General features: G+C 43.0%; 1 protein-coding gene across 10 annotated transcripts in view; it reads left to right on the top strand.

Moving 5' to 3' along the window:
* The window catches only part of LOC105487096 (tenascin C), a 98500-nt gene extending 81114 nt beyond the window's left edge, over window positions 1–17386 (top strand). For 8 of the 10 annotated variants that reach the window (XM_071078238.1, XM_071078240.1, XM_071078241.1 and 5 more), the window contains 8 exons: window positions 1260–1403; window positions 2163–2293; window positions 5847–5979; window positions 7112–7263; window positions 8062–8158; window positions 10825–10986; window positions 13390–13553; window positions 16656–17170. In XM_071078238.1, the coding sequence (XP_070934339.1) occupies window positions 1260–1403; window positions 2163–2293; window positions 5847–5979; window positions 7112–7263; window positions 8062–8158; window positions 10825–10986; window positions 13390–13553; window positions 16656–16766 (1094 nt within the window). In that variant the 3' untranslated portion in view covers window positions 16767–17170. Of the gene's footprint in view, window positions 1–1259; window positions 1404–2162; window positions 2294–5846; window positions 5980–7111; window positions 7264–8061; window positions 8159–10824; window positions 10987–13389; window positions 13554–16655 lie in introns of all 10 variants that reach the window. The other 2 variants (XM_011750394.3, XM_071078243.1) reach the window with 1 other exon arrangement.
* The last annotated feature ends 1024 nt before the right edge of the window (window positions 17387–18410 follow it).

The raw sequence follows: 18410 nt of genomic DNA, 5'->3' as shown, positions 1-18410 counted from the left end.
TAAGAGAGGTCTTTTTGAGGACAGAGCACGGGTGGGGGTGGGTAACTGACAGGGAGGAGGGATGCTGGATTTATTCTTTCTACTCTTTGATTCTTAAATAGTCCCTGTGAGCAAACTCTTCTGAGTCAGGAAAGATGGTGTTACACCTAAAATGAATCAGGTATAGTTCATGGGAACCATGGAGATTGCAGATTCAGGGCAAACAAGGGGCTTGGTTCAGAAGAGGGGGGGTGTTCACAAATGATGAGGTAAGGTGACCAACTTGTCCCCACTTGCCTGGTACTTTCTCAGTTTTAGCACCGGAAGTTCCACACCTAGGAAACCCCTCAGTCCCTGGCAAACCAGGATGGTTGGTCACCTGTGAATAGGAAATAAACACATGCCCCTGGGCACAGCGATCGGTATTGCTTTCCACCATTGGACATGACCCAGCAGGCCCGAGACATAGTGGTCAGGCTCTGTTGCAGCTACCGCTGTCCAATTTTTTTCTTTTTTTTTTTTTTTTTTTTGAGATGGAGTCTCGCTCTGTCACCCAGGCTGTAGCTCAGTGACGTGATCTCGGCTCACTGCAACCTCCACCTCCTGGGTTCATGCCATTCTCCTGCCTCAGCCTCCCGAGTAGCTGGGACTACAGGTGCCTGCCAACACACCCGGCTAATTTTTTGTATTTTTAGTAGAGACGGGGTTTCACCATGTTAGCCAGGATGGTCTCCATCTCCTGACCTCGTGATCCACCTGCCTTGGCCTCCCAAAGTGCTGGGATTACAGGCATGAACCATCGTGCCCAGCCTGCTGTCCAATTTTTGTGGCCCCTCAGTCTAATGACTTGATAACATTTAGTAAATTATAAAAAGGCATGTGAAAAAGTGACAAAGAGAGGAGAGCATGCACCAGGACAAATTAAGCTTGGGCAGCACAAGGCTTGGGAATGTCCCTCCGACCGTCCTCTACCTTGGTCTCAGTGGCAAAGTGATTCCAGCCAGTACCATGTGGGAAAAAAATCTCCTGACCCCGAGTTCCCCTTCCTTCTGATTTGGGGCCTGGAAAAATTAAGTCTCCATATGATAAATCCTTTACACATGAGGTGAGTGCTCAAGAGAGAGAAAGAGAGTGTGAGTCATTTCAGAAATCAGACCTGCTTTTCCGCAGGGTCACTGAAAGTTTTGATGTTCGAAGGAGGTGTGTATGTGGTTTTCCAAGCCCACTCATGGCTCAGACAGTGAGAGGTGACTGCCTTGGTATGTGTATTTCATGTTTAGTGCCAGAAATTACACGCACGGTGTCCGGGAACACAGTGGAGTATGCTCTGACCGACCTCGAGCCTGCCACGGAATACACACTGAGAATCTTTGCAGAGAAAGGGCCCCAGAAGAGCTCAACCGTCACTGCCAAGTTCACAACAGGTACAAAGACACTGAGAGCTGGAAGCTCTCCCTTCTGAGATGCCCACCCACAGCCTGCATCTTAAACGGGAACTGCTAGCCAGTTCTTTCTTAAGTCAGGGCCTTGCAATGTGATTACATCAGCATCACTTAAATTCACCAGTGCCCACTCAGTCAAGGCCTGAAGAAACACACCATTTCCTTTTGAACTGAAATGACCTTGGTTTCCCCACGGGCAAGGAAAAGATTTTAAGAGGAGGGCTTTGTAAGTGGAAAAACAGTTCCCACTGGCCCTAAACCTAGTATTTAATGATCCATGTTCCAGGCAGGAAAATATTTTTGAAGAGGCAGATTTTTTTAGGCAGTTTTTCCTAGATGTTTGTTAGGTTTCTATACATTGAGAGCGTTTTACAAACTATAGCAAACAGGAAAACAGAGGAACCATCCTGTCTGTCGGGGTATTGATATTAGCATTCATCTGTCCTCTTATTTAGAAACAAGGGGCTTGATAATGATGTTCACAGCTGTATATTTCTCTCTAAATCCAACCAAGGCCAGCTAGAAACATCCAGCCCTTAGGACGAGATAAATCATAGGGAATTCATCTTTGGAGGTCATCTGGCTCAACCACCTTATTTATACAAAGAGGAGGTTCTTGCCAAAGGTCACATAGTTCAGTAGTAGGGAAAGGACTTGAACCCGGTCTTCTTGATACCTAGCCCGAATTTCTGCCCTACATTTGCTGACCTTATCCGATATTAATTGTCCTATCTTCTCCAGACCTGGATTCTCCAAGAGACTTGACTGCTACTGAGGTTCAGTCAGAAACTGCCCTCCTTACCTGGCGACCACCCCGGGCATCAGTCACTGGTTACCTGCTGGTCTATGAATCGGTGGATGGCACAGTCAAGGTATTTTAAGTATACAACAACTCCTTAATGCTAGTTGAAGCATTTTCATGATCTTTAAAGTACAGAAGAATTACCTGATGCTGTTTTTCTACCCCAGTGCATCTGGGGAGCTGGAAAAAAAAAAAAAAACAACAAAAATCAGTAGAGACTGGACGGCATGCCAGACCTTCTGAATCATACTCTCCAGTCTCTTTCATTTTAACCACACTCCAGTTCTGATAGCCAGCCAAGATCAAGAACCACTGCTTACAAGACTTGAGGACATTTTAGGAGCTGGAATCTTGATCCTTTAATATTTTGTTGAACAAAGGCCAAAAGGTTCTTCTGCATGTTTTCCATATGTATTATCTTGCAGATGGTATCTTTATGTTATGTATTGTAATATGTTTCACCATGTTCTTTTTATATCAACTATTAATACTGTTTTTATCCAGTGTTTATATTATTTATATTCTCTATCCAAGAATTTTCTTTCTTTTACCTTTTAATTTGAAATAACTTTAGATCTTCAGACAAGTGAAGGAGATTTCCTAAACTTTGCCTTCCAAACTTGTTATTGAATTTTTTATTTTGGTTATCTTACTTTATATTTCCAATATCTTTTGCTTATTCTCCACACATTGATGTTTTTCTGGCATTTTGTTTGTGCTTCATATATCATCATCTCTTTATCTCTAAGAATATTTTGCTGGTATTTTATTTTATATCCTGCACAGTGTTTGTTCCAAGTTCCTTTGCTTTGCTGCTGTTGTTAGGTTTGGTTTGGTTTGGGTGTCTGTCTTTCACATTGGAGACATCCACCCAACGTCTGTTGATCATGGTCTGTCTTTTTGTATTTGAACTAGGAATGAAAGAGCTAACTGGGAGTTCCACCTGCACAGGCAGGGCTTGTAAACTTTGTGGCTCCCTGCAGAATGGTTGGGCAAGTACCCAACAGTTTTCTTGGGGAACCCCCAAATAACAGTGTCATAAAGCCTGGGCTTTCACTGTGTACAAACTTTCATCTCACTATGTTTCCAGTGTAGCACCTCGGCCTCCTTGAAGGCTGAGCCTAGTGAATTTGAATCTGGAGCTTCCTCTCTGTCTCATCCTCTCCAGAGAGTAAACCTCAGCCTACCATCTGAATGGGAAAGGGCAGTCATTTAGACTGTTGGAGGGAGTGGGGAGATCTCAGAGTCTATTTGTTACAAAAAATCAAACAAACCAAACTTTTGTTCAACCACACTCCACATTGGCCTTTAAAGACATCTCTGCTTTTGTACACATTCCTTTCCTAAACTTGCTGGACTCTGTGACTTGCACCAAGCAGCCTCTGACTAGCTCTGCCCATGCTCCTTAGTTAACCTCAGCCTTCTTCATTCATTCCCCTCCACGGTCTCTCTACCACTCATTTTCTATCTACCAAGATTCTGTTGACACGGCACACCTGGTGCTGCCTCCTTTCCCATTCCCCTCATCTTTGTGGATTTATACCTCACATTCTCCTGCTCTCTTTTTAGTGGGTTTCAGAAACAAGTAGAGATGAGTGGCTATATCCAATCTGTCATATTTAACAAGAACTGGACACATTGCTAATTACTATCATGCCCCTTTCTGGAGTTGATATAACAATGAACTATCTCACTGTGTGAGCTAAAGCAAGTCCTTTATCTTCTCTGGGTGTCAGTGTTCCCATCTGTAAAAGGAATGTCTTGAACTTACCCATCTTTGAGGTCTTCTCCTGGTCAGGCATTCTAGGGTTCTGTGTTTACCTGAATCATGAATCTCATTTTGATCTAGAGTACCCTAATTGCCTAGAAAATGGCTTTGCACAGAAGCCTAGAGAGCTGCCAGGTAATTGCATTCCTAAGTAATGCAATGAGTCCAGCTTTATCCCTGACAGTTGATCTTTCCCCCAGGGAGTAGAACTGGGGGGCTGCATAAAGGCCTCTGGGTATTAAACAAGCACTCATCCCAGTTTACTTTTCTGCAGGTCCATTCACCAGCTTTATATGTCTTAGAAAAAAAAAAAAAAATCAACCTGGTATAGGAGAAAAGAGTCCTGGACAGGGTGTTAGGAAACCGGGATGGAAGAGCATCCTCTGCCTCCAACAATTTATGGAATGAGAGCAAGTCTTTTAGCTTCTCTGAAGCTCAATTCTCCCATTGAAAAAAACAGGATAAGGTACCTTACCAGTTCCCAGGATACAGGAGAACCTTCCGGGGCATCTGCACTGATTCATAACTGCCCAAACTCAGCTGACTGTTTGCAGATTGTAGAGAACAGCGTTGTGTTTGGTTTACTAGGAGTGTAGGTTGAATTCCAATCCCAGACACTAAGGTCATTTGCTGAAAAGAATTGGAAGCTAGCAAGAGGATGTGGAAAGAGGACCTCCTGTAAACTGAAACCAATCACCTCCTCTGTACGGCAGCCCAGAGACCAGCCACAGACTGTAAGTGTAGTTAGAGTTGGTCAACATCTGTCTCTCATGGATATCCCTGTTCTAGAAGAGAGACACATGGGGTCAGCTTAAGTTTTCATCATACCACGCCTATGGGGCTATTCTAATCATCTCCTAACACAAGAGATCCCCAAACTGACTGCACATTCGAATCACTTGGGAAGTTTCTTAAATATAGTCAGGCCCAACTTCTGGCTCTGACGATTCAGTCAGTCTGAGATGAGGCCCAGGCATCATATTGTTTTAAAGCTTCTCAGAGCGATAAAGAACTATATTTAGCGACCACTGACCTAACTGACCTCAAAGTCCCTTACCCTGTGTGATTCATCTTGCCACCAGATTAAGCTTCTTAAAGCACAGCTTGGTTTATGTCATTGGCATGTCCAAACATCTTTCAAGACTCCCCATTCCTTATAATAATAAACTTCAAGTTCCAAAGCTTAGCATTTATACCTTATGGGGATCCTCACTCCCTTTAATGATAAACTGTAAGTTTCAAAGCTTGTCGTTTAAAGGCCCTTCATAATCTAGTAACATTTTCCACTGTTCTAACACCTGAAGTAAGTATGGTTGAGGTCACTTATTGCCTCCTTATATTAATTCATTTTATGTTTTAAATCTGCTTTATTCAAAGTTTACTGATTTAAATATTAATCTCATCCGAAAAAAAGAAAAAAACACCTTCACAGAAACATAGAATAATATTTGACCAAATATCTGGGCCCCATGGCTAGCCAATTTAACATATAAAATTAACCATTACAATCCCATTCTCCCAACGTAGTTTGGCAGGGCCTTGGGCAGGTGGTAGCCTCAGCCCTGGAGTCTACAGCTGTGCTCTCATGCTTACCAGATGCAGTCCCTCCCTCCTCATTTATTTTAACTTGCTCTGCACCTTCTGGCCCAAGGACCTTTGCTTGTGCTGCACTCTCCCCATCTCTAATATCTCAGCAGCGCACATGGAGCCTGGCACAGAGTGGGTACTCAATGAATTCTTGTCGAGTAAATAAGTGAATGGATGGGTAAATGAACTTATAAACAGAATGACTTGTTATCTATACCCTGAGAATTTCTGTGACCAAAAGCCATTATATTCTTTCTTCTGCTCTTAGGAAGTCATTGTGGGTCCAGACACCACCTCCTACAGCCTGGTAGACCTAAGCCCATCCTCCCACTACACCGCCAAGATCCAGGCACTCAATGGGCCCCTAAGGAGCAATATGATCCAGACCATCTTCACTACAAGTAAGGAGGCCCTGGGTGCAACCCAGCCTTGAGATCTAACTTTGACCAAATCAACCCTCGACCTCCCCTTTGACTTCTACCTTAAAATTTTCAAACAAACTTCTGAAAAGAATTGATTCACTGTTACTACTTGGAAGCCTGATGAAAGCAAGTATGGGAGGGTAATGAGCATCCCAGTGAAAGGAAAGGAGGGAGCCCATCTGGATTCAATCCCCATTTCTATCACTTGCTAGGTGGGCCTTAAGAACGCTACTTCCATCCTATAATCTTTACCTTCTTCATTTATACAGGGCGATTAATAATAATCCCTCTGTCACCAGGACCTTGCAAGGGTTCGTGAGGTGTTGCATTTGAACTCCTAGCCCAGCATGTGGCCCATATAAGTGTGTGGTCCTTTTATTGTCAGAGTCCAACATGAGCTCAAAGTCTCTTTCTTTCTCCTTCATCATGCCAGTGTTTACAAAGCCCATCCACATTCGAAATCACAAATGGTCTTCCCACCAAGCTGGTATAGTGGGCCCTATGCTCAAAGTCCTAGTAGGGAAGCAGAGGCTTTCAGAGAGCAAATGACCTGTTCAAGACTATCTTGTGAGTTACAGAGTTTGGCTCAGATATTCCATGCCCAGGGAGCCTCCCTGCCACAAAGTATCTTCTGCAGATAGCAAACCTGCAAGTTGTTCCTTTCATAAGTCAGAGTAGCATCCATTCCCAAGGATCAGAGGAGCTGGTCTTTGGAGAGCCCTGCCTTTTACAATTCATGGAACAGTCATTCTGCACACATCTGCCAAAGAAGGTGCTTCCTCTTTGCCAGATCTTATGCCAGATGCTATGACTGTATCCTAAAGATGCTCTTATACTAGGGCTGTGAAATAAATAAGAAAACAGCTGATGATACAACTTCAGATGAATGTCCTCGGATCAGAAAGAAGAACTGCTATGATCATCACATCTAAGACTTATCTACTAGGCATAGTTCCAAAATTGTTCATTTCTACAAGTTTTTAATTGTTTGCATCACATAATTGCACTTGGAAATTCCCCAGGCATTCTAGTCCATAGAGGTAAGCTGAGAATTAAGCTCCAGCTCAGTCGTCCTGCTCTGACAGCATCACCATTTCTTCTTATTCCACAGTTGGACTCCTGTACCCCTTCCCCAAGGACTGCTCCCAAGCAATGCTGAATGGAGACACGACCTCTGGCCTCTACACCATTTATCTGAATGGTGATAAGGCCCAGGCGCTGGAAGTCTTCTGTGACATGACCTCTGATGGGGGTGGATGGATTGTGAGTACCACCAGGAACTGCAGAGCCCTCAGGCCTAGGGGAGGAGGGAGAGGGCAAAGCAGGGGAGGAGAAGAGAGTGATCTCCTCCTGGTGCACTCTGATACCCACATGTGTGAGGCCTTGCGAGATAGTGCCTGTCACACAGAGGCACTCAGGAATTCTCTCTTAAACAAAAGAATGGGAAACACGCTGGCTACTTTTTGAAATGGGGAGATAAGTTTCTTGAAGTTTATCTCATCAGATCCTCATCAAATAACTCTGTGATGTATAAATGACAGTTGATCACTGAACCCATTGCTTACATTAATTAGCACTGACTAAGCATTTATTATCTACCAGGCACTGTGCTAAGAGTTCTAGATGAATTATTCCAATCCCATTACCATAGGAGCTGGGTAGTGTATTTTTGAATTAATAAACTTTATTTTTTTAGAACAGTTTTAGGTTCATGGCACAATTAAGTGAACAGAAAGTTTTCATATACACCCCACACCCACCCACACAACCTCCTCATTATTAATATCCTGCACCAGAGTGGTACATTTTTTACAATCAATGAACCTACTTTGACACATCACTATCACCCAAAACTGGGTGGTATTTTTAATCCCTGTTTTTCAGGTGAGAACACCAAGGGTTAGAGAGGGGGAGGTGACCACCCAAAGTCACATGGCAATTTAGGGATGGACTGAGCAGAGCCTGATGCTCTCTCCACAGTGCTACATTCTTTCCTGTCAGAACGATGCCCTCTTTCCTGCAATAGCTTAAGTACACCCAGATTCATTAATATGTTTATAGGTGTTCCTGAGACGCAAAAACGGACATGAGAACTTCTACCAAAACTGGAAGGCCTATGCTGCTGGATTTGGGGACCGCAGAGAAGAATTCTGGCTTGGTAATGCAGCTCTGCATGTTTGTATCTAAAATGCCCATTTCTGCCCTCCTTGTCATTTTTCCTAACCCCCAGGGACCTATGGGAGAGAAAGAGATGAGGAAGAAGCACTAGTTCTGGTGGCAGACACAGAATATCAAATTCTTAATGAAAACGACTATTATTTAAATGCTCTGAATCATTAAAATGTAAACCAAAAATTATCTGAGACAGATCTCAATCAGTTTAGAGGTTTACTTAGCCAACGTTAAAGGCATGCCCAGAAAAGAAGAACACAAAGCCACAGGAACAACCTGTGGTCCGTGCCTTTTTTTTTTTTTTTTTTTTTTTTTTTCCAGAGATAGTACTGAGAACTTTAGTATTTAAAGGGGAAAAGCCACAGGAACAACCTGTGGTCCATGCCTTTTTTTTTTCTTTGAAAGATGATAATGAGAGCTTTAGTATTTAAAGGGGAAAAGTGGGCTGGAGGAGAAAGAGGGAGGGTATGGTCACATTAATGAAACCACATGTTGCAAAATTAAAAAAAAAAAAAAAGGCAGAATGATTTAAAAAAGCAGAATGACAAAAAAGAGAATGGTCAATTATGTATTCATCTCACACTCAATAAATCGGCACTTTACATAAGATAAAGTGAAGACCTGTGGAGATATCTGGCCTTTTATCTGTAGCATCTGCTTAGGGACAAAAGGAGAGGCAGTTTCTTGCATGACTCAGCTTTCAGTTTATTTTTTTCCTTTTGCCAGAGTTAAATTGGGGTCCCAAGATTTTATTTTCCTTTCACATAAAAATAAAAATCTGATTAAGGAAGAGCCAAAACTTACGTGTTAGCCTTAAGTCATTCTCTGGACCAGTCATAGAACCCTCCTCACTGATATTGACCATTTCCCTCCTGTGCCCCAGGTTGTGCTCCAGGTGCTAAGATGGATTTCTTAGAGCCATAACCTTTAACCCCCAGAGCACCCCTACAAAGTACTCAATTGCCACCTGGTGGGCAAGGTGTCAGGTGTCAGAGTGGTTGGCTAGCAGGTTGGAAAGATGAATTTACCAACAACAGTATAGGTTTGAAAAAGGAAAGTTTATTAGAAAGAAAGAATGCTGCAAAAAGACTTAGAGCCCTGTAGTGGATTTTTCCTTAGGGGTATTTGTGGACCTTAAGGCAGGAGCTTAAGTGTAATTTGGACCTTATTAGCCATGTAGAACATGATAAATGATTACATTTGTGGACATTTTGGTGACTTAATGTCAGCAAGGGTTGCAAAATGAGTTTCGATATGCATGTATTCCAGAGATGTATAGAAATTCTAGTTACCTATACATTTTAAGGAAATAAACCTGGAACCAGATGCTTCCTTGAGATATAGGGAAGCCTAATTACCTCTAAATTCCTCAGTTAAGGAGTTTTTGTCTCCGAGGCCTACTTGATGGTCACCAGGTGATTTTTGCTCTCCTCACCACCTCCCATGGATGAAATCACAGCCTCAAAAAGGCTGAGTGGTTTGCCCATAGGAGTCTAACCAATGAACAGCTGAGCTGAAATTTGGCATCTCCCAAGTCAACACTATAATCCTATCACTCATCCATTCATCCATGCAACCCACACTTTCCAACCACCTAACTGCAGAGAACATTGTTCTATGCACCACTGCCTAGGTCAGAAAATGTTTATCATACTATAATAAACATTTATCCATATTATTCATTGCCCTTCATTTGTAAGGCACTTTATTTTTTTTATTTGTTTGTTTGTTTGTTTAGACAGAGTCTCACTCTATCGCCGAGGCTGGAGTGCAGTGGTGTGATCTCAACTCACTGCAACCTCCGCCTCCCGGGTTCAAGCAAGTCACCTGCCTCAGCCTCCCAAGTAGCTGAGATTACAGGCACCCTCCCCATGCCCTCCTAATTTTTGTATTTTCGGTAGAGACGGGGTTTCACCATGTTGGACAGGCTGGTCTCGAACTCCTGGCCTCAGGTGATCCACCCACCTCAGCTGCCCAAAGTGTGGGGATTACAGGTGTGAGCCACTGCGCCTGGCCTGTAAGGCACTTTAGAGTTTAAAAAGTACTTTCACCACCTTATCTCCTTGGATCATCACTAATGCACTGGAAGGTTGGAATTGGGACAAAAATGTCAACCCGATTTTACCTGAGACTTAGAAATATCACATATTTGGCCTAGTATTACTCCAGCAAGCATAAGACTGAGCTTCCAGCCCAGGCCTGTATGATAGGCACCCCCTTTTTTTTTTTTTTTTTTTTCTGAGATGAAGTCTTGCTCTGTCACCCAGGCTGGAGTGCAGTGGCACAATCTCGGCTCACTGCAACCTCTGCCTCTCAGGTTCAAGTGATTCTCCTGCCTCTGCCCCCCAAGTAGCTGGGACTACAGGCACCCACCACCACACCCAGCTAATTTTTGTATTTTTAGTAAAGACAGGGTTTTGCCATGTTGGCCAGGCTGATAATGAACTCCTGATCTCAAGTGATTCCCACCACCCCCACCCCACCCCCTCCCACCCCACCTCTGCCTCACGGAGTGCTGAGATTACAGGCATGAGCCACCAGGCCCGGTTGGCCCTCTTTTAAGTGTACCCAGCTGCTGCTTTTACAGAGTGAAATAGAAATGAGGGCCTCAGTCACCTGTGCTTCTTAGCAACCCTTGCCTGTCATCCGCAGGGCTGGACAACCTGAACAAAATCACAGCCCAAGGGCAGTACGAGCTCCGGGTGGACCTGCGGGACCATGGGGAGACAGCCTTTGCTGTCTATGACAAGTTCAGCGTGGGAGATGCCAAGACTCGCTACAAGTTGAAGGTGGAGGGGTACAGCGGGACAGCAGGTACAGTAGTGGCTGCACTTAGAGCCTACAAAGTCATGGAGACCTTGGCATTTACAGCTTATTTCTCTAACTTTCAATCCTTCCTCATTAATCCAGCCATTTATTAAATCAACAAATATTTGAATACCTACTGAGTGCCAATCCAGAAACATTGCAATTCAAAAGTGTTGGGTAGATATTTGGATCCTGAAACATTGAGTAGGTTGGGAATCAGGAAAATCAGGATTGATTTCTAATGACCATCTTTCAAAAAAAGTGTGTCTTCCTTACCCAGTTTTAGATATCAGTTGTAAACTGATTTTTTAAAAAAAATCCCCCAAAGGCCTTAATATTCATCCAATCCAGCACTTCTCAATATACTCTGGGCATATGGACCCACTGGCGATCTTGTGAATGTCCAGATGCTGACACAGGTTGTCTGGGATACGACTGAGATTCTGCATCTTCTCCAAGTTCCCTGATGATGCCGATGTAGCTGGTGTTGCTGGTCTGTGGACCACACTTTGAATAGCAAACCACCCACTCCATCACCTAACTGCTTGAATCTCTTCCAAGACATTCCTGCCATGTGATCATCTAGTCTCAGCCTGCATCCTCATGAATAGAAGGTCACTGCCTCTCAAGTGGCCCCTTCGTTCCTTGTCTGGCTCATAACCTTCATTCCGGTTTTGAAGATTTCTTGGACTTGAAGTGGTTTTGTGTGGTTTCCTGGCTCCACATAAGAGGAGAAATAAATAAGGAAACAACATGTATTAAGGCCCACTAGGTACCATTCTCTTTTGTAGACATTCCACCTGCATTCATCTCATTTATTCCTCATAAAACCATTTTATGAAGATGTTATTTTTATACAGAAGAGGAAAGAAGTTCAGAAGAGCTCAGTGATTTGCCCAAGGTAAAACAGCTTGTAGAACGTGGATGCAAGCCCAGCTGCAGAAAACTGCGTCCGACGGTGTTCTTGGTGACAAAGAAGGGTCAGGACTGAGAGTGTGGACCACCCTCATGCAACCCATGCCCACTTTCGGTGGCTTTCTGTTATGTTTGTGAGAGCAGAAGAGACACATGCTTGGCACGTTTCCAACCTCCCTGAGCCCTGAAAGAAAACAACCATAAAGTGAAAAGGTTGCCAGATAAAAGTTTGCCAAAAGCCAGGCTGAGCCGAAGGAGGCACAAAGCTCTTTTGAGATGGCAATTTAGTGACAATAAAGAGAGACACCCAGGGGCAAACACTGCTTTAGTTCTTGAATCCTTCAAAGAATGTTGGCATTTTATTACCTGGAAATAAATACCTCTTTGGTTGAGATAGCTTCAGGCAAGAAGAATAATGTTATAGGGCAAGCAAATTCGTTAAGCAGCAGGAATGTGACCTCTGTTCCTCTTTGTACTTCCATTGAGGAATGAGCCATAATATTTCCCTTTACTGAGATAACGTTTGTAAGGCTGCATTTTCTTGCATGATTTGGCTGCACCCACGCCCTCTGCAGGAGAGCATCCTGTTTTATTAATATCTACGTGCTGTCTTCATGCTCTGGGTAGCATCATCATTTAAAAAGGTATCTGGGTCCCTTCGACAACTTGCTCCAAATTATCACAGTAGAATGCCTCAGAGTCTTGAAATGTTTGTGCACAACAAAACATTTGGATTGCTGGATTGGGAGTGAGGAGACCCACAAAGCAATGGCACTGAAATGCTTCAGAAATTCAATATATTAAATTACAAATTAGATTTCCAAATAGTACTACATGTAAATGGGCTTCTTGTCTAAGAATCACGGAACATTGGTCTGATAAACACTTTAAAAAGTAACTATGTGATACAGAGGTTATTTAGGGACATCTAATGTCTGCAGGGCTTAATTATGACGAATAAATATTTGTCTGTGGGAGAAAAGCATACCATTAATAAATGCATACTTCTCACCTTACCCTCTGAAATCTTTTATGTAAAGGGAATGCAGAAAAGTCATAAAAATAAGAACAATCAAAGTAAGTATTTTTATGCCATGCCACCTGTTTAGCATATGCCTTTGTATCCATTGTCACAATGGCACTGCTCAGTATATAGAATCAAAGTGCTAGTTTCATTGTGTAGATGAGAAAACTGAGGTTCAACAAGAGGCTTGACTTGTGCAAGGTCACAGCCAAAAAGTGAAAAGGTGGGACTCTCCAAAGCCAGCTACAGCCCTCTTCCCACCACATGAAGCTGCTTCTGTTGGAAATAAATAGGGGGGATGACACTCATGTCCCATTCAGTTCCACATTAAATGCTGACTCTGCATTCAATGTTCAAGGCCAGTCCCACCCCCAGAATCTTTCAATTGTTACCTCTGGTTCTGCCCTTTACAGTCCAGGAGGGAAATTTCAGCTGGGATTTCTCAGGTACATATTTTCTGTCTCTCCCAGGTGACTCCATGGCCTACCACAACGGCAGGTCCTTCTCCACCTTCGACAAGGACACGGATTCAGCCATCACCAACTGTGCTCTGTCCTACAAGGGGGCTTTCTGGTACAGGAACTGTCACCGTGTCAACCTGATGGGGAGATATGGGGACAATAACCACAGTCAGGTGAGTGGACCATGAGGGCCCAGAGCAGGCCAGGCTTGGGAAGCAGGAGGGGGCCGATGGAAGTACAATTTAACCCCCTATCCTAGCAGAGACTAGGAGGCAGGAACCCTACTTACATGACAACATGTTTTTCCCAAGACAATGAGCACTCTCAAGGACACTGCAGGCCAGGTAAAATAGAAACAGCACAGACTAACCCTTGGTGATCCCAAGGACAAACACTGGTCAAATGGATTCCAAAAACAGAACGCTTTGCTCAGACAAAATCTCTGTCTGAACCCCAAAAGTAAAGCAGATAAAAGTGGAGGCCGTTTAGACGAAGCAGGGTTGATGACACAGAACCCCTGGCCTGGGGCACCTTTGGAATCCCAAGAATACCTTGAAATGAAGTCCACAGACTTTAAATCTCCACCTTTTGTGAAGAAACCAAGGCCCAGAAAAAGCTGATTTTTCTAAGGTCACAGAGTGAAGTTGGCAGCAGAGCCAGCTCTCCCCACTTCCAGCCCCTGGCATTTTCCCTGCACCACACACACACCTCTAGCATTTGTTCTGTATTCATAGAAACAGATTTTTTTCGATCCCCTTTAGAAACAGGCGAATGGATCAAATTCAGTAATCTCCCTTACTCTGAGCCCTGCCTACACTGGCACATTCCTGAAAAGTATAAAGCTGCTTGGGACTAACCACTTAATCATAACCAAACTCCTGCCCAGGTCCCTCTACAGAACTTAGTCACCATCCCAGGGAGGAGGGATGGGTCTTCCCTCAAGGCCACACCACACTGATCCCTGGACCGCAAGGATTCTTATGAGGTCTGCTCACTGGAATCCCGGGGACTTTATAAAAATGCAAAGAGCCAAATTCTACTTTATGATAACCTCAGGGATTCTGATTCAATGATCTCAGGCAAGACACAGCATCTCTTTTTTTTTTTTTTTTTTTTTTGCATATTTGCATTTTTGTTGTTGTGCTTTTGCAGCGGGAATGGGGGGTTGATATACTCCACAAGTGATTCCTGACATACAGCAGATGTTGGGACGTATTGCTTTTCAATATTAGTAACTTTGATACATGTGTTTATGCTCTAGTTAACTGCTAACAAATGACACCTGCGACCTTAAGTGTAAACCTTACCTTACATAATTTCTGGCACTTTTCAAAGCACTCTTACCTTCTGTACCTCAAGTGCTTATCACTTTTACCCTGTGCAGGAATTAGGATGTGGTTTTTCATGCCTGTGTTACAGAGCAGGTAAGAGTCACAGGACATTTCTTGACAGCAGTCCTGTGTTGTTCCCATCTTATTATGTTACTTCATCAATATTTCCATTCTGAGCACTATTTTATCATCTTTATTGCCTTGTCTCAAAATACTTGTATAATACAAAGTTCTTCTGGGAAAAAAAACAAAAAAAGCAAGCTACATGTCAGAAAGCAAGCCTCTCTTTCCATCCTTCCATTCAATTATGGAAGAAGAAAGAGATGACATGGAAAGGAGCCACAGGAGCAGAGCCCCAGCTCTGGCTCTGCTCCCGCTGCTGTGTAGCCTCTGTGAAGTCACTCTCCCTCTCTGGCTTTAGTGCCTGCCACAGTACAAGAAGGTGTGGCTTCCATCCCTGAACTGTCAGAGGAAAGAACCGGGGCAAAGGCAGGCAGTGTGTGCACCAAGCTGTTGGACTACCATACTCACTGTAACTGAGTGATTACAAGTGGATTTGCCCATGAGATGAATGAGTCATTCTTTTTTTATTATTTTTATTTATTTATTTATTTATTTATTTTTATTTATTTATTTTTGACACGGAGTCTCACTCTGTTGCCCAGGCTGGAGTGCAGTGGCGCGATCTCGGCTCACTGCAAGCTCTGCCTCCCAGGTTCACACCATTCTCCTATGTCAGCCTCCCAAGTAGCTGGGACTACAGGTGCCCGCCACCACACAGGGCTAATTTTTTGTATTTTTAGTAGAGATGGGGTTTCACTGTGTTAGCCAGGATTGTCTCTATCTCCTGACCTCATGATCTGACCACCTCGGCCTCCCAAAGTGCTGGGATTACAGGCGTGAGCCACCGCGCCTGGCCGAATGAGCCATTCTTAAACCTCACATCCCTGTAAGACTCAGAAACTGCCCATGTCAGTGAATGCCAAACAATTAGAAGCAAATAAAGTGTCTCTATTTTTCTCCCATCTCACTAGCCATTAACTTCCCCACAGTGGGGCAAGGGGCCATGTGGGGTTTCATGGGTGGACTCTACCATCTGCAGACTTCGCTAAAGAGTCAAACTTGGAACCTGGATGCCAAGACGCAAATACAGTTTTTTCTTGTAGAAAGCCTTGGCCAAAATTTCAAGGATATTTCCCCCTACTTAAGACTAGGGAAGTAATACTTACCAAGTACCTATGATGTGCCCAGGTCTGTGATAGCTCCTTTACACACTCATTTAATCTTCGTCTCATCTTTCAAGGCCAGCATTGTCAGATCTTAGGAAAGAAAGAAAAAAACAAAACAAAACATAGTAAAACCAGGGCTCAGAAAATATTGAGAACTTGTTTAATACTATTTATCTCTCAAGTAAGAGCACTAACATTTAACCCTGTACGTCGTTGTAAAACTGTGTTTTGTTGATGTTCTTTCTGCTATTCCATACCAAACCCCTATTAAAATACTCCATAGGAATCTTGTGAATTACAGACACATACATACACCCTGTATATAGCTATTCAATTCTAGAACTTCTGATCATGATCTGAATTCCTTCAGAACCTATTCTGAAGGATGGCAGGTTTCATCAGCTACCATTTTGCTTCAAGAGGGAAAACCAAAGCTCTATGCAAACTCAGGCAACTCGACTCAGGTGAAAACTTGGGTCAGATTCAGCCAGTTCCTTTGAAAGTTTTCACAACCCAGACCAACAGAGAGATAGGCAAGAGGCAGCTGTGATATACCAAATGGTCAAATTGAAGCAGAACTCATTTAGTTTGACTAAATAGCAATCATCAGTGAATACCTTGCCTAACAGTAACCAACCTGGAGGCCTTCTTATTTTTATATATATATTTATTTATTTATTTATTTATTTATTTATTTATTTATTTATTTTTACAGGGCGTTAACTGGTTCCACTGGAAGGGCCATGAACACTCAATCCAGTTTGCTGAGATGAAACTGAGACCAAGCAACTTCAGAAATCTTGAAGGCAGGCGCAAACGGGCATAAATTCCAGGGACCACTGGGTGAGAGAGGAATAAGGCCCAGAGCGAGGAAAGGATTTTACCAAAGCATCAATACAACCAGCCCAACCATCGGTCCACACCTGGGCATTTGGTGAGAGTCAAAGCTGACCATGGATCCCTGGGGCCAACGGCGACAGCACGGGCCTCGCCTCCTCTGTGATTTCTTTCTTTGCACCAAAGACATCAGTCTCCAACATATTTCTGTTTTGTTGTTTGATTCAGCAAAAATCTTCCAGTGACAACATCGCAATAGTTTTTTACTTCTCTTGGGTGGCTCTGGGAATGGGAGAGGGGTAGGATGTACAGGGGTAGTTTGTTTTAGAACCAGCCATATTTTACATGAAGCTATATAATTAATTGTCATTATTTTTGTTAGCAAAGATTAAATGTGTCATTGGAAGCTGTCCCTTTTTTTACATTTCATACAACAGAAACCAGAAAAGCAATACTGTTTTCATTTTAAGGATATGATTAATATTATTAATATAATAATGATGATGGTGATGAAAACTAAGGGTTTTTCAAGAGATCTTTCTTTCCAAAATATTTCTGGACAGTACCTGATTGTATTTTTTTTTTTAATAAAAGCACAAGTACTTTTGAGTTTGTTATTTTGCTTTTAATTTGTTGAGTCTGAATTTCACCAAAGCCAATCATTTGAACAAAGCGGGGAATGTTAGGATAGGAAAGGTAAGTAGAGGTGGTGGTCAAGCAGGAGGGGTGGAAAGGAGACTAAAGACTGGAAGGGAGGAAAGCACTTTTATAGACAAAATTGAACACGCTTGTGAAAAGCTTACAGGCCAGGCATGGTGGCTCATACCTGTAATCCCAACACTTTGGGAGGCCGAAGTGGGAGATAGCTTGACCCCAGGAGTTTGAGACCAGCCTGAGCAACATAGTGAGACCTTGTCTCTACAAAATAGTAATAATAATAATTAAATTAGCCAAGTGTGGTAGTGCACACCTGTAGTCCCAGCTACTCAGGAGGCTGAGGTAGGAAAATCGCTGGAGCCCAGGAGTTCGAGGTTACAGTGAGCTATGATCACACCACTGCACTCCAGCCTGGGCAACAGAGGGAAACCCTGTCTCTAAAAAAAAAAAAAGAAAAAAAAAAAAAAGCTTACAACTTGAGATTCAGCATCTTACTCAGTATTTCTAACACTAATAGATTATGGTTTAAAAGATGCTTTTATACTCATTTTCTAACGCAACCTCCTAGAAATTCTGTGATATAGTTGAGGTAAGGATTGTTACCACACACGGACTAAGACCCCCAGAGGCAGACTACCTGAGTTCAATTCTTGGTTCCACCATTCCCAAGTTCCCTAACCTCTCTATGCCTCAGTTTCTCTTCTGTAAAGTGGGGATACTCACACTTCTTATTTCAGAACATGTTTGTGAAGAATCAATTATGTCATCCATTTGAGGCCCTTAGAATGGTGCCTGGAGTATATTAAGTGCTAGTACGTGTTAGCTATCACCATTATCACTTTACATGAGATGAACTGGGATTCATAGAAACTCAATGACTTGATAGTGGTTACTACTCAATAAATAATAGAATTTGGATTTAAACCCAGGTCTTCTGGCTCCAATGTTCCTGCTCTCTCCCAGTCCCTTAAATCTC

This window comes from Macaca nemestrina, chromosome 14 (genome assembly GCF_043159975.1).
Source record: "Macaca nemestrina isolate mMacNem1 chromosome 14, mMacNem.hap1, whole genome shotgun sequence".
NCBI lineage: Eukaryota > Metazoa > Chordata > Mammalia > Primates > Cercopithecidae > Macaca > Macaca nemestrina.
This window is presented reverse-complemented; position numbering and strand designations above follow the sequence as displayed.